Consider the following 15,154-nt stretch of genomic DNA (forward strand, 5'->3'; position numbering starts at 1 on the left):
CTATTAATTCTGAGAATTCTCAAGGAGTCAGAAATCTTAATCCTATGCTTCCTATATAATAAAGAGGTAATATGCAAATTGCCCATCACTCCAACACACAAGATGGCCGCCCCCATATGGACACAAGATGGCCTGCAGGGGAGGGCAGTTGGGGGCGACCAGGCCTGCAGGGGAGGGCATTGGGGGCGACCAGGCCTGCAGGGGAGGGCAGTTAGGGGCGACCAGGCCTGTAGGGGAGGGCAGTTAGGGGCGACCAGGCCAGCAGGGGAGGGCAGTTAGGGGCGACCAGCTGGCAGGGGAGGGAAGTTAGGGGTGACCGGGCCAGCAGGGGAGCAGTTAGGCGCCGATCAGGCTGGCAGGGGAGCAGTTAGGGGGTGATCAGACTGGCAGGCAGAAGCGGTTAGGGGCAATCAGGCAGGCAGGGAGGTGAGCGGTTAGGAGCGAGTGGTCCTGGATTGTGAGAGGGATGTCCCATATTGGAGAGGGTGCAGGTTGGGTTGAGAGACGCCCCCACCCCCTGTGCACGAATTTCGTGCACCAGGCCTCTAGTTGTAATATAAACCCTATTATTTACCACTCTTTTTTCATCATTTAAATAAACTTTCTTTACATAGTATTATTTCTGAACCTAGCTTTAATAGCTTTTTAATTTACATTTCATGTAATGCATTAAAATTACTACATTAGATCCAACTACTGAATTATAGGTAATACAGGGAGACATATTAAAAAACAGCATGATGACAAAATTAGGAAAATCCAGACTTTGGGACACTCTACAAATGTGTAAAAACACAAGCAATATGTATGGGGCAGTTGGAAATATCTATTAACTGGGTATTTGATATAATTAAGAAATGGTTAAAATTTTAAAGATGTGAAAAATATTATAATTATGTGGGTTTTAAAAAACCTTCAGTAGCCCAGGCCGGGTGGCTCGGTTGGTTAGAGCATCATCCCAATACACCAAGGTTGGGGCTTCGATCTGGGTCAGGGTACATACAAGAATCAACCAATGAATGCATGAATAAATGGAAAAACAAAGTGATGCTTCTCTCTCTTTGCTCCCCGTATCTAAAAACAATGAAAAAATATTTTAAAAAACCACACGTTTTAGGGATACTTATACTGAAATACTCACGAATGAAATAATATGAAATCTGGATTTTTTTCAAAAGAATATAGGAGGAAGATGAAATAGAAGTTTATATGAAAAGAGATTAATCATTAGTAAATAACTGTAGAAGCTAAGTGATGAGTACGTAGAAGATGAGTACACTCTCATCCTATCTAATAATAGACAAACATGGTAATTAACCATACCTCCGACATGCTTCCTATTGGCTAATCAGGGCGATATGCAAATTAACTGCCAACCAAGATGGCGGCCGGCAGCGAGGCGGCTGAAGCGAACAGGAGGCTTGCTTGCTCCAGTGATGAAGGAAGCCAAGGTTCCCTGCCTGCCGCTGCCGGCCTCTGAGCTGCACTCTAAGAAACAATGTTGCAATTATAGAAGCTAAACAAACCCCAGAAACCTGCTTTCAGCCAGCCAAGCCTCAGAGCTAAAGCCAGCTCTCAGTTCCAGTGACAGCCATTGAAGGTAAATAAATCCCAGAATAAAAAAAAAAATGAAAAAAAGGAGAGGTTGGGAGCTTCAGTCACCCACCAGCCTGAAAACAGCCCTCAGCCCCTCACCCAGACTGGCCAGGCAGCCAAGCGGGACCCCACCCTGATCCAGGACACCCTTCAGGCAAACCAGCCGGCCCCCACCCGTGCACCAGGCTTCTATCCTATATAGTAAAAGGGTAATATGCAAACTGACCCTAACAGCAGAAAGGCTGGGAATGACTGGTCACTATGACACACACTGACCACCAGGGGGCAGATGCTCGATGCAGGAGCTGCCCTCTGGTGGTCAGGGCGCTCTCACATGGGAGGAGCTCTGCTCAGCCATAAGCCAGGCTGCCGGCTGCCAGTACAGCGGTGGTGGTGGGAGCCTCTCCTGCCTCCTCAGCAGTGCTAAGGATGCCTGACTGCAATTTAGGCCTGCTCCCCGCTGGCAAGTGGACATCCCCCGAGGGCTGCCGGGCTGCCAGGCTGCCAGAAGGATATCTGACTGCCAGCTTAGGCCCAATCCCTCAGGGAGCGGGCCTAAGCCAGCAGGTGGTCATCCCCTGAGGGGTCCCAGACTGCGAGAGGGCACAGGCCGGGCTGAGGAACACCCCCCCCCCCCCCAGTGCACAAATTTTTGTGCACCAGGCCTCTAATCCTATATAGTAAGAGAGAAATATGCAAATTAGGCCAGGACATCACAACCAGCTCAGAGCATGCCCCCAGCCCCAGTGGATACACACCAAACACCAGGGCTAGGGGCGGGCTCCAAGTGGCCATGGCACAGCTCGGGGGCCCAGCTCTGAGGCCATTTCTGCTGGGGGTTCACGGGCAGGCATGCTGTGCCGCCTGCCCTGGGAGCAAGGCCCCCAGTAGACCTGCCCAGGGGGGCATGCTCTGAGCCACGCTGCAGCCAGGACCAAGGCCCCCAGCGGACCCGCCAAGGCGGGGTGTGCTCTGAGCCGCCGCGGGCCTAAGCCGTCAGTAGGATATCTCCTGAGGGCTCCCAGACTGTAACAGGGGGCAGGTTGGGCTGAGGGACACCCACCCAGTGCACGAATTTTGTGCACTGGGCCTCTAGTTATAAATATTTAAAAGTGTCCACAATAAAATGTTATGAAATGATTCTCTGATTCAGGTAACAATTCTTCAATTAATAAGAATTACAGTTCTATTGTTTTTTAGTGGCAGTAACTCAGTGTGGTTCAATAAAAGGTAAAAAGAAAGAAGTGTAAAGGGAAGATTTCATAAAACGTAAGTTTGGACCATATGACAACATATAAAAATAGTACTTTCTGAAATTAATGTTAATTATGATTGGACTGTGTTTATGTGAGAATTAGCTACCTGTGGAAATAATACAGCAGTTTGACAATTTGTAAATGTGGCATTACTGGAGAGAATAGAAAATTTCGCCAAAAGCTGAAAGGATTTTTTGGTTCTGTTCTAACTGGGGTAAATGTACCCTTGAGCCATGCAGTGCTTCCCACCCTGATCTTTTTCACTAAACACATTCTAATGGCCTAATCAAGTTATGAGACACATGCGTGATAGGAGGACACCAAGAATAGGACTGAAGGGTTCTGGGTTCAATTCCGGTCAAGGGCACATGCCCGGGTTGTGGGCTCGACTCCCCAGTGGGGGGCGTGCAGGAGGCAGCTGATCAATGATTCTCTCTCATCATTGATGTTTCTGTCTCTCTCTCTCCCTTCCTCTCTCTAAAATCAATTAAAAAAATAAAAAGCCATGAAAAAAAAAAATAGGAAAACGATTCAGTAGCCACTGGGATTGTAAATCAAAGGAAGATTTTATCAAAAGGTACCAAGGACCTTAAAAAGCAGTTATATCTTGGAAGCAACCCAAGTGCCCATCAATAGACGAGTGAATAAAAAAGCTGTGGTACATATATACAATGGAATATTACTTGCTCATAAAATAGAATGAAATCTTACTATTTACAATAGCATGGATGCACACAGAGGATAGTACTATGCTCAGTGAATATGTCACCCAACTCAGAGAAAGACAAATACCATATTTCACTTATATGTGAAATCTAAAGAACAAAATAAATGAATAAGACGGAAACAGACTCAGACACACAGAGAGAACTGTTGGTTGTCAGAGGGGAGGGGGGTTTAGGATGGGTGAAAGAGGGAAGGGATTAGGAAGCACAATTGGTAGCTACAAAATAGTCAAGGAGATGTAAGTAAAGCATAAGGAATATGGTCAATAATATTGTGATGACTATGTATGTTATCAGCTGGGGTACTGGAAATATCAAGAGGAACACTATGTAAAGTATATGACTGTTTAACCACTAAGCTGTACACCTGAAACCAATACAAAATAACATTGAGCCCTAGCTGGTTTGGCTCAGTGTTTAGAGCAGGGGTCCTCAAACTTTTTAAACAGTGGGCCAGTTCACTGTCCCTCAGACCGTTGGAGGGCCGGACTATAGTTTAAAAAAAAAACTATGAACAAATTCCTATGCACACTACACATATCTTATTTTGAAGTAAAAAAACAAAACGGGAACAAATACAATATTGGTATTTGCATGTGGCCTGCGGGCCGTAGTTTGAGGACCCCTGGCTTAGAGCACTGGCCTGTGGACTGCAGAGTCCCAGGTTCGATTCTGGTCAAAGGCATATGCCTGGGGCACGCAGGAGGCAGCCAATCATGATTCTCTCTCATCATCGATGTTTTTATCTCCTTCTCTCCCCCTTCCTCTCTGAAATCAATACAAATATATTAAAACAAACAAACAAACAAAAACAACAAAATAACGTTGAAAGAAAAAAATTAGAAAAACTGTTTTTATTGACTTCAGAGAGAAGGAAGAGGGAGAATGAGACAGAAATATCAATGAGGAGAATCACTGATCAGCTGCCTCCTGCACGCTTCCTATTGGGGATTGAGCCTGCAACCCAGGCATGTGCTGTGAATGGGAACCGAACCGTGATCTCCTGGTTCATGGGTTGGCACTCAACCACTGAACCACACCAGCTGGGCAGAAAAACAAACAAACAAACAAACCCCAACAACACCATATCTTTAACCTGTTAATTACCCTCTAAGGACTCTATGCCATGGAAGAAATTCAAGTTGCACTGAAGATGAATCAATAAAGTGAAAAAAAAAAGGGATATGTCATACATGTCTATAACAGGCTAAATAAATTCTTGCATATTCATAAAATTGAGCAGTGTAATAATTAAAAGCTATATTTACAAAGAAAATTTTAATGACATGGGAAAACACTGTATCAAATGAATAAAATATATATATAAAATATATCCAATAGAATCTCAACTATGTTAAAATTATATATGAAAAGAAAAAAAGACTAACAGAAAAATCTGAATATGAAAACAGTAGTCAATTTAGGGTTATGGAACTATGGCTGATTCTTTTTTTTAATTCTTGATAATTTATACTTAAAAAATTTTTTTTTCCAAAAGGCATGCATATATTTTGTAATTATAAAAAAATAAACACTAAAAATATTCTATGACAACTGCCTGAAAAGTTACTTTTAAATGTTGTATCAGTGATTTAATTTTAACTAATAATCTGAATCTCCTTCAGAAATCTTTAACAGATGCCAGGGAGTGTGTGAGGAGAGCTATACTGATTTTCTGCAGTATAAACCTTCATTTAATTTGAGGGTCAGATGCTCAGCCAGGCTTGCTGTCTTGGGAAGAATATACTAGCTTTCTGCCTTATAAGCATTTTGTAAATCAAGGTGATTTCTACATTGTAAATTTTTGTGGTAAGGATATCTATTTAGGACAATATAAATAAACTTTCAACTATTTAGAATTTGATCAAACTATATATTCAATTAATGAAATTAATGTCAAATGAAACTTTTATTGGAAAATTTTTGGATTTTTCCCTTAAACGCAAATGGCCCATTTTTCTGGGCTTTCCAGTTAAATGCTCAAATTTATAGAAATATTTACTTATAGTTCACCTATTCCCAAATGTGAAATATTTTAAAAAACTTAATCGACTTAAAACCTGAAAAATACTTAACAAAACAAAAAGGAGTTGGGACATGTGGGACAAGATTGTTGCTTTTACTGAGAACTCCAATCTATCTCTGTGTTTCCTGACAGCCAAGATAAAATGGTGGACCCAGAGGATTCTACAACTCTGCCAGAATGATAAAGGAAGAAAGCATTTAAGCCTTTGGCAGGTGCTAGACTACAGACATATCCTAACTGTATTCTATAATTATGCTGAATTTAAAGCAAATAGTTAATCATAGAGGAATCTAGTCCTTTGAAACAAGATATAAGACACAGTTCCTATTTTCTTAGGGACCTGAGGGGCTGGGTGGAAATCTTGCTTAAGAGAGGACAATCTCCTATTAAATAATAGGTAGAATGCAGAAGTACCTGCAGTAAGAGCTCACATTTTCCCTAAAAAGGAACTTTGCATTTGTTAAGTACTTGTGTGAGACCCAAGGGTCTATACTACACATTTCACATAAAAGATGCCTTTGGCTTGAGAACTGTAAAGGCAGCTATTATTTTTTATTACTTGTTAATCCTTACCTTAGGGTATTTTTTCCATTGATTTTTTTAGAGAATGAAAAGAAGGGAGGGAAAGGAATGAGGGAGAGGGAGAAGGAGAGGGAGAGAGAGAATTTGAGAGACACATATCAACTGGTTGCCTCCCACAGGCACCATGACCAGGGTCAGGGGTCAAACCTGCAACCTAGGTAAATGCCCTTGACCAGGAATAGAACCTGGGACCCTTTGGTGTGAGGGACAATGCCCTAACCACTAACCACACTAGCAAGGGCAGGGCAGCTACTAAACACATTCAACCACAATGTTATCCCTGGTGCTCCTGGGATTTTGAGAGGGGCCATATTCTGACTGACACAGTAGAATGAACCAGTTAACATCAAAAGCAGTTGTCAGTGGGTCTGTTGGATATATAACTTCAGTAGTGCACTGAAGTGGTGGAAAACATCTCTCCAGTATAGCTGATCCTAAGCTGCTCTTTTGGAAATAATTTAGCTACTTATTAAGTCGCTTCCTGAGTGAGGCCATAAAAATGCCTTGGCAATGAGGACACTACTTATACAACTAAGAACAGACATCCAAATCCCCAAACAGCTTCGCCAAATCTTTTGTGCATAATTTCAAAAGACAGGATGCCATAATACTATAATTTCATTTTTTTGAATTAAAATTTCACCTATTACAGAATGACTTCTGGCATAACAGCATGAGTTCTGTTAACCTGCACCCCACTGAAACTGGTGAAAACTATAAAAATGCAACTACTTAAAGCCTCTGAAAATGGACCACAGGATGAACACCTTTAAATAAGAACACCTTTAAAAACATGATTAGAAACGTGGGTCTTATATTTGAACCAAGATGCTTCCTCTGGTCCCTGCCCAGCTTCATTAACGTAGCGTCTACTCCAGACAACTTGTAGCCAGAAACACAGAGCTCCCTCTCCCACAGCACACAAAGGGCTTTCTTTCTAGGAGAAGTAATATGTCAGCTTTGTCCTCCTGCCTCCAGGTACCTGTTGTTGAAGTTGATAGACGGGAACTCTTTTTCCCCCAACCCCTATTTAGGAAACAAGGACTATTGACATACTGAGATATGACATACTGGGAATACTGGGGCCCTGAGGGGGGGGGGGGGGGGAGAGAAAGAAACACATTGATTGGTTGATATATATATATGTGTGTGTGTGTGTGTGTGTGTGTGTGTGTGTGTGTGTGTATCCTATCTAATAAAAGAGAAAATGGTAATTAGCCGTACATCCGCTACCCTTCCCATTGGCTAATCAGGGTGATATGCAAATTAACTGCCAGCCAAGATGGCGGCTGGCAGCCAGGCAGCTTTAAGTTAACATGAGGCTTGCTTGCTTCAGTGAGGGAGGGCTCCAACGTTCCCTGCCTGCCACTGCCGGCCTCTCAGCTTGCAGTTTGAAACATTGTTACAAATATAGAAGCTAAACAAAACCCCAGAAACCCGCTTTCAGCCAGGCGGGATCTCAGAGCTGGAGTTGATACAGTGTTTTGATTATAGAACCCAAACAAACCAGATACCTGCTTTCAGCAGCAGAGGCCTCAGAGCTAGAGCCAGAGCTAAAGCTGGCCCAGAATAAAAAAGAAAAGAAAAAAAAAGGAGCAGTTGAGAGCTTCAGTCACCCACCAGCCTGAAAACAGCCATCAGCCCCTCACCCAGACTGGCCAGGCACCCCAGTGGGGACCCCCACCCTGATCCAGGACACCCTTCAGGGCAAACCAGCTGGCCCCCACCTGTGCACCAGGCCTCTATCCTATATAGTAAAAGGGTAATATGCCTCCCAGCACCGGGATCAGTGTGACAGGGGGTAGCGCCCAAACCCCGATTGCCCTGTGGCTCTGTGTGTGACAGGGGGCAGGGCCACAACCTCCCTATCTGCCCTGCTCTGTTCGGGACAGGGGAAGGCACCCCAACTCCCTGATCAGCCCTGCTCTGTGCCTGATAGGGGGAAGCTCCCCAACCCCCTGATCGCCCTGCGGCTCTGTATGTGACAGGGTGCGGCACCCCAACCCCCTGATCAGCCCTGCTCTGTGTGTGACAGGGTGCGGCGCCCCAACCCCCCCCCACCTGCCCCCACGGGCCCTGCTCTGTGTGTGACGGGGTAGAGCCATAACCTCCCCATCAGCCCTGCCTTAAGTGTGACAGGGTGCGGTGCCCCAACCCCCTGATCGGCCCTGCTCTGTGTGTGACAGGGGGGAGCTCCCCAACCCCCTGATGAGCCCTGCTCTGTGCGTGACAGGGTACGGAGCCCCAACCCCCCTGATGGGCCCTGCTCTGTGCGTGACAGGGGGTGGTGCTGCAACCTCCCCATCGACCCTGCATTGAGTGTGACAGGGGGTGGTGCCCCAACCCCCCAATCGGCCCTACCCTGAGCGTGACTGAGGGTGGCATCGCAACCTCCCAATCCACCTTGCTCTGTGCATGACAGGGGGCGGCGCCCCAACTCCCCAATTGGCCCTGCTCTGAGCCTGACCAGGGGCTGCACCTAGGGATTGGGCCTGCCCTCTGCCACCCGGGAGCAGGCCTAAGCCAGCAGGTCATTATCTCCCGAGGGGTTCCAGACTGCGAGAGGGCACAGGCCGGGCTGAGGGGCCCCCCCTCCTCCCGAGTGCACAAATTTTTGTGCACTGGGCCTCTAGTATATATATATAATATGTCCCAACAGGGGAATGAACCCACAACCCAGGTACGTGCCCTTGACTGGGAATCTAACCCAAGACCTGTCAGTGCGCAAGGTGATGCTTTGCTACTGAGCCATACCAGCCCGGGCAAGGCATGATCACTTTTGCCCCAGCTCTTGAACTGGTGATTCCATGTCAGGAAAGGCAAGCTAAGGATCCTAGGCTGTGGTCCCTCACTCTTCAAGTGCTCAGATCATAAAGGATGTTGCCACTTGGAGAGAAGCTTACCACTGTGCACATCCCCAGCTCCAGATACCTGGCCCAGAAATTTTCTGGGGAGAAAACAGGTCATAAAACAGATAGCACCTAATGTCTTCTCAAAAGAACTGACTTCAATTGCAACAGAGAGGGAAGAATTTGAACCCTAGGGTAATCTCAAGAACAGCACAGGTTGACCTGGCTGGTGTGGCTCAGTGATTGAGTATTGACACATGAACCAAAAGGTCCCTGGTTCGATTCCTGGTCAGGGCACATGCCTGGGTTTCGGCCTTGATCCATCATGGGGGGCATGTAGGAGGCAGCCAATAGATGTTTCTCTCTCATTGATGTTCCCATCTCTCCATCCATCTATCCCTCTTCCTTCCTCTCTCTAAAATCAATAAAAAAATTACTAATCTTAAAAAACACACACAAAGAATAGTACAGAATGTAGTAGACAACTGGGAGGTGATTCAAGATTCAGGCTAAATTTAGGCCTGCTGGTTTGAAGGAGGAAACCAGGTAAAAAAAGAGCTGGACAGAGCCTTCCTGAGGTCAGAATAAAAATCAAACACTGACTCCAGAAACTTTTCCTTCACAGGAGCCATATTTTAATTGGAATATATTGTAGAGCAATTTATGAATCAGGCATTGTTGAAAACAACAGAGTAATCAGCTGGCAGTTATGGAGTTTAACAGTTGGGTGTTATCAAGGAAGAAAGGAACAGAGTCCTGCCAAAACCACCGTCACCCCAGGATTACTATGAGAATACCCAAAGCTTTTTTCCCTGCTTGAGAACAGCATCAGAGGCTGAACCCTGGAGGTGGGGGAGTGGGGAGCGAAAGGGGGAATTAAATAGATGTCACTAAAATAACCCAGTCACTCACTATAAATAAATATACAAGCAAACAATAGAAGATACCCAGAGTTACTACAATATATTATTAAAAGAGATGCAAAGAAACAAGAAAGTATGACCAATACCTTAGGAAAGCAGGGAACAGAAACTCCCTATGAGAAAGAACAATTTTTCAGAAAAAGACCACAACCCAATCAAAGGAAACTATGATTAAGGAAGTGAAGAAAGAAAGGTAACAATGCTGCTTTAACAATTAGAAAATATTAATAAAGACTTAGAAAAGATCTATTTTGAGTTGACAGTAATAATGTAAGCTGAAGAACACTGTTGGAAAATAAAAAACCTCAGAGGCCCTGGCCGGTGTGGCCAAGCAGTTAGAGCATCGGCCCATGCACCAAAGGGTCATGGGATTGATTCTTGGTCAAGTGCAGTACCTGGGTTGCAGGTTCAATACGCAGCCCTGGTCTGGGCATGGGCCTCCTGCACGTCCCCGACTGAGGGCCAAGCCCACAACTCGGGCCATGTGCCCTGACCAGAATCGGACCAGCAACCTTTCCGCTCATGAGTTGAAGCTCAATCACTGAGCAACACTGGCCGGGCACAATACACTCTTTGATGCTGGGCAGTGGCAGTGGCTGTAGCTTCAGTCAGGCATATGACCACAGGGTTAATAACTGACACTCTACAGTGTATTCGCTGTTAGATGATTTTGCCCAACTATAGATTAATTTGAGTATTCTGAATAGTGTAAGGTAGGCTGGCTAAGCTATGATGTTTGGTAGTTAGGTGTATTAAAAATATTTTCTACTTATGATATTTTCAACTTAGGATGGGTTTATCAGAACTTAACCCCATCATAAGTCAAAGAGCATCTATAAATGAAAATATTCCTTACATGCTCCAAAATATTTTGGGGACACAATATAATCACTGATGCTCTGTGGCTTTGAATCAGCAACAAATAGTTTAACTATTTTTAGTGTACTCTACTTAAAAATACAGGCAAGTATCTATTTTAGAATATGGAATTTACATACACAAAGTATAGACACATAATCCCTCACACCAATCATGTGAAGTATTATTCCTATTTTATAAATACGACAACCAAAGTGCAAAAAGACTAATTTGCCAAAGTTGCACAGGCTTGAAGTCAGGTTTTGTTTAGATTTCAAAGCTGTGTTCTTAATAACCACATCATGATAACTAATGCCTAATGGCACAATATTCACTGATCCACAAAAAGTAGCTAATTTAGACCATCTCATGCCCTGATATTATCAGATTAGTGAGATTCCATGATGAAGAGCCTCAAGGAATATGTATATCACAGATTTGGGCTTCTGATAAAATGGCACTACAACCAACCAGGCATGCAGTTCTAAGTACAGTGTGGTAAAATAAACAAACATAAGCTGGCAGAAAAAAAAATCTGTACCAGCTGTAACACTAAACTACTAAATACTAATCATAAATGGATTAAACTCTCTCATTACATACAAACTAGTGGCCCGGTGAATGGATTTGTGCACACTGAAAGGAAATTAATTAGAAGGTGGCTGGTGGGGTGGGACTGGGCGAGAAAGGCCTGACACATCTTGGAGCCAACCTCCCGTGGTACCTCCCCAGCTGGCTGCGCTGTGGCTCAAAGGCAATCTGCAGAGTGAGTGAGTGAGTGAGTGTGTGTGTGTGTGTGTGTCCCCAGCAGGTGGTCCCTCGGCCTGACCTGCAGGGATCGGACCTAAACTGGCTCTCCGACATCCCCCGAGGGGTCCTGGAGTGTGAGAGGGCACTCTGCAAAGTTGCTGTTGCTCAGCAGCTCCTGCGTTGAACGTTTGCCCCCTGGTGGTCAGTGCGCATTATACCTACTGGCTGGACAGTCGCTTAGCCTTTTATATATGTAGATATAGATACCATTTACATAAATACAACCAACCACATTTAAAAAAGTTTTAGCCTGGCTAGTTTGGCTCAGTGGATGGAGCATCAGCCTGTGGACCGAAGGGTCCCAGGTTCGATTCTGGTCAAGGGCACATGCCTGGGTTGTGGGCTCAGTCCAATGTGCAAGAGGCAGCCAATCGATGGTTCCCTCTCATCATTGATGTTTCTCTCTCTCTCTTACTCTCCCTTCCTCTCTGAAATCAATAAAAATATATTTTTTTAAAACAGTTTTAGCCCTAGCTGGTTTGGCTCAATGGATAGAGCATTGGCCTGTGGACTGAGGGGGTCCCAGGTTCGATTCCGGTCAAGGGCCCATTCCCAGGTTGTGGACTCAATCTTCAGTGGGGGGCGTGCAGGAGGTGGCTGATCAGTGATTCTCTCTCATCATTGATATTTCTTTCTCTCCCTCTTCCTTCCTCTCTGAGATCAATTAAAAAAAAAAAGTTTTAGTCTAATTTATATGTAAAATTATAAACTCTATTTCATGTGCCTGTGTTAATTAATTTTGCTCATGTTTTCATACCCACATCTGTTAGTATATAATTAGGTGCAAAGAGAAAAGTGAAAAAGGACACAGACCAGCATAGAAACATGGGTTAGCCAGACTGCGTGTGTGTGGGAAATGATCCAAGTGGAAAGGATAGGGGGAAGGAGAGAGTTAGACAACAAAAAACTGCCTGTATGACATGATCTCATTTATGTAAAATTATGTTTGTAAAGAAATCAGGTGGGAAAAAAAGACCACAAAAAAAGCATAACAGAATGTTTTAGACTAATACTTATTCATCTGATATTCATGATATTTTAATAAGGGAAAATGCAAGATAATGTCTATTTCATTAGAATCTATCAACCAATTCCAATACATATAAATATATATTTTTATGCACATATGTTTGAGCAGGCCAATACAAACAATGCATAATAGCTTGTGAGCACTGGTGACCACAGTGGGAACATGATAGTTAGCTTTCCTTTTATACATCTTTACACTGACTGCTTCACTTGTGTCAACAAGCATAATTCAGTGATAAAAAATTCTAATAAAAAATTTAAAAAGTATATAGAGTTACAGAAACAAAATAATATTAAGGCCAATAATATGGTAAATAACTGAGAACTGATTATGTGCAAGGTTGGCCTTTGTCATTAAAGAAATGTTTTAATTTAGTATGGATTCACTAAGCTTCTACTATGGGCCAGACCTCTTTAACCTGTGGCAGCCAGAGCCATGCGAATTCCTCGGGGGCATGGGGCGTGTGTGGAGTGTGTGTGTGTGTGTGTTTCTGACAACACATAAAATGAGAGCCAAGTCCCATTTCCCAGCAGATTCCCTGAGACAAGTATGTCAATCCCTTCTTTATCCATAAATACCACTTGTAAACATAACTGAGTGGCAACCTCTCGTCAGCAATTTTAACTAAAGACCCCTTCTTATAAGAGCACTGAGGTCCCTCTGACAACCCCATAGGGATGTCTTGAGAATAAATGAAGGACTGTAATACACTCTGAACAAAAACTACAGGTACCCAATTCAAAGGAAAATTACTATTTTTAACACATTTAAGTTTTTTCAGAGAAGCTTCTGTTCTTCCAAGCTGAAGTAGCTAATGGAATAATTCATGACTTGCTTTAATGCAGAGCTACTATCATTTGCTTTTCTTATATACCCCCTTTCCCCTTACTGATAAAAAATGAGCTTCCCAGAGCCTCAAAAATTTTAGTATGATAGTTTGCTACTGATGTTTTATAAAGGAAACCTATTCTCATCAAACTCCTATGAAATCCTTAAATATTGACAAACAAATGCTCTAAAGTCCAAGGTCTATGGCCAACTATTTTATTCCACTTGGGTAAGTAAAAGGAGACTAAAAGAAATATTAGAAAAATAGATTGTATCATAGTTATTCTTTTTAAAAATTTTTAAGTTTATTTATTTATTTGTTATTATTACTTTAAATTCGTTATTGTTTAAAGTATTACATATGTCTCCTTTCCCCCTTATTTTGTATCATAGTTTTTCTATTCTACATTAGAGAATGATCTCAGGTAATGCCCTGAGGCAACTTTAAAATTAGCAACGACCAAAATCATGATAAAAAACGAGAAGCTATAGGATTAGGTTCTTAGTCATACTCACCTTAAATTATTTTGTTGGCCAGGTGGAATGACACTATAGTAAACTGGAATTCCTGTTGTGGGCATAGATCCTTGATTAGATTGATTAGGGAAAATAACAGGCTGTTGATAAGTCTGATGGGCAATTCCTTGAGAACCTTGAGGCAGTGAAACCTAAAATTTAAAAGACAATTTAAAGGGAAAAGGTTCTTCAAACTCTTGCAAATGTTAATGTCTCTAGCCTTCATAAACTTTTCAAGTACAGTAAACCCGTGATTTTGTGGACCTTGATTTATGGACTTCAATTAAACAAACAAAATTTCGGATCCATATGTTATATGTGGAAATTAATACCCTGTTAATTTAAAAATGGCCTTAACCAAGATTTGCTCATAATTAAATTAACATATATTTTTTTGTGTTATTAATTCAATATTATTTTTAACAAATTTTAGCGAATAGGCCATATGCTGGGAAAAGCGCTGTAGTAATTTTGCCAATATAAACATTACATATCTACAACTATAGTCTACATATTTATATCCAAAAGTAACACTGCTCGTAAACAATGTTCATAAATAATTAATGTTCGGGGAATGATTAACACGTGATCACACCACATCACTCGAGGTAATTGGTTCTGAGGTAATTGGTTCTGTTGTCGCCTGGCATGACTTTCTGCAGCAGTTATTTTTTTTTTTTTAAATATATATATTTTATTGGTTTTTTACAGAGAGGAAGGAAGAGGGATAGAGAGTTAGAAACATTGATGAGAGAGAAACATCGATCAGCTGCCTCCTGCACACTCCCCACTGGGGATGTGCCCGCAACCAAGGTACATGCCCTTGACCGAAATCGAACCTGGGACCCTTGAGTCCGCAGGCCGACGCTCTATCCACTGAGCCAAACCGGTTAGGGCTCTGCAGCAGTTTTAACGCATGCTGGCTGATGTTCCGATGTGCACTTAGCTAAGCCACACCCCCAGCCGTGTGCATTTTTTAATTCAAGATGACTGGTGAATTCATACATTTACTAGACCTATTCAGTAGGAATTTAAAATTACAGTAATACAAATGGAAAACTTCTCTGTGAAATTTTCATACATACTTAATTTTAATTAAACAAATGTGTTTACATAAAACAGGTAAACTTGTCAACTTTTTAACATATACATTTG

The 15,154-nt window shown here is 42.8% G+C and overlaps 1 protein-coding gene across 15 annotated transcripts in view; it reads right to left on the bottom strand.

Moving 5' to 3' along the window:
• The window catches only part of R3HDM1 (R3H domain containing 1), a 181,934-nt gene that overhangs the window by 22,702 nt on the left and 144,078 nt on the right, over window positions 1–15,154 (bottom strand). For all 15 annotated transcript variants that reach the window (XM_036318752.1, XM_036318750.1, XM_036318760.1 and 12 more), the window contains one exon: window positions 14,000–14,151. In XM_036318752.1, the coding sequence (XP_036174645.1) occupies window positions 14,000–14,151 (152 nt within the window). The remainder of the gene's footprint in view (window positions 1–13,999; window positions 14,152–15,154) is intronic.

The sequence above is a fragment of the Myotis myotis genome, unplaced genomic scaffold (genome assembly GCF_014108235.1).
Source record: "Myotis myotis isolate mMyoMyo1 unplaced genomic scaffold, mMyoMyo1.p scaffold_m19_p_8, whole genome shotgun sequence".
Classification (NCBI taxonomy): Eukaryota; Metazoa; Chordata; class Mammalia; order Chiroptera; family Vespertilionidae; genus Myotis; species Myotis myotis.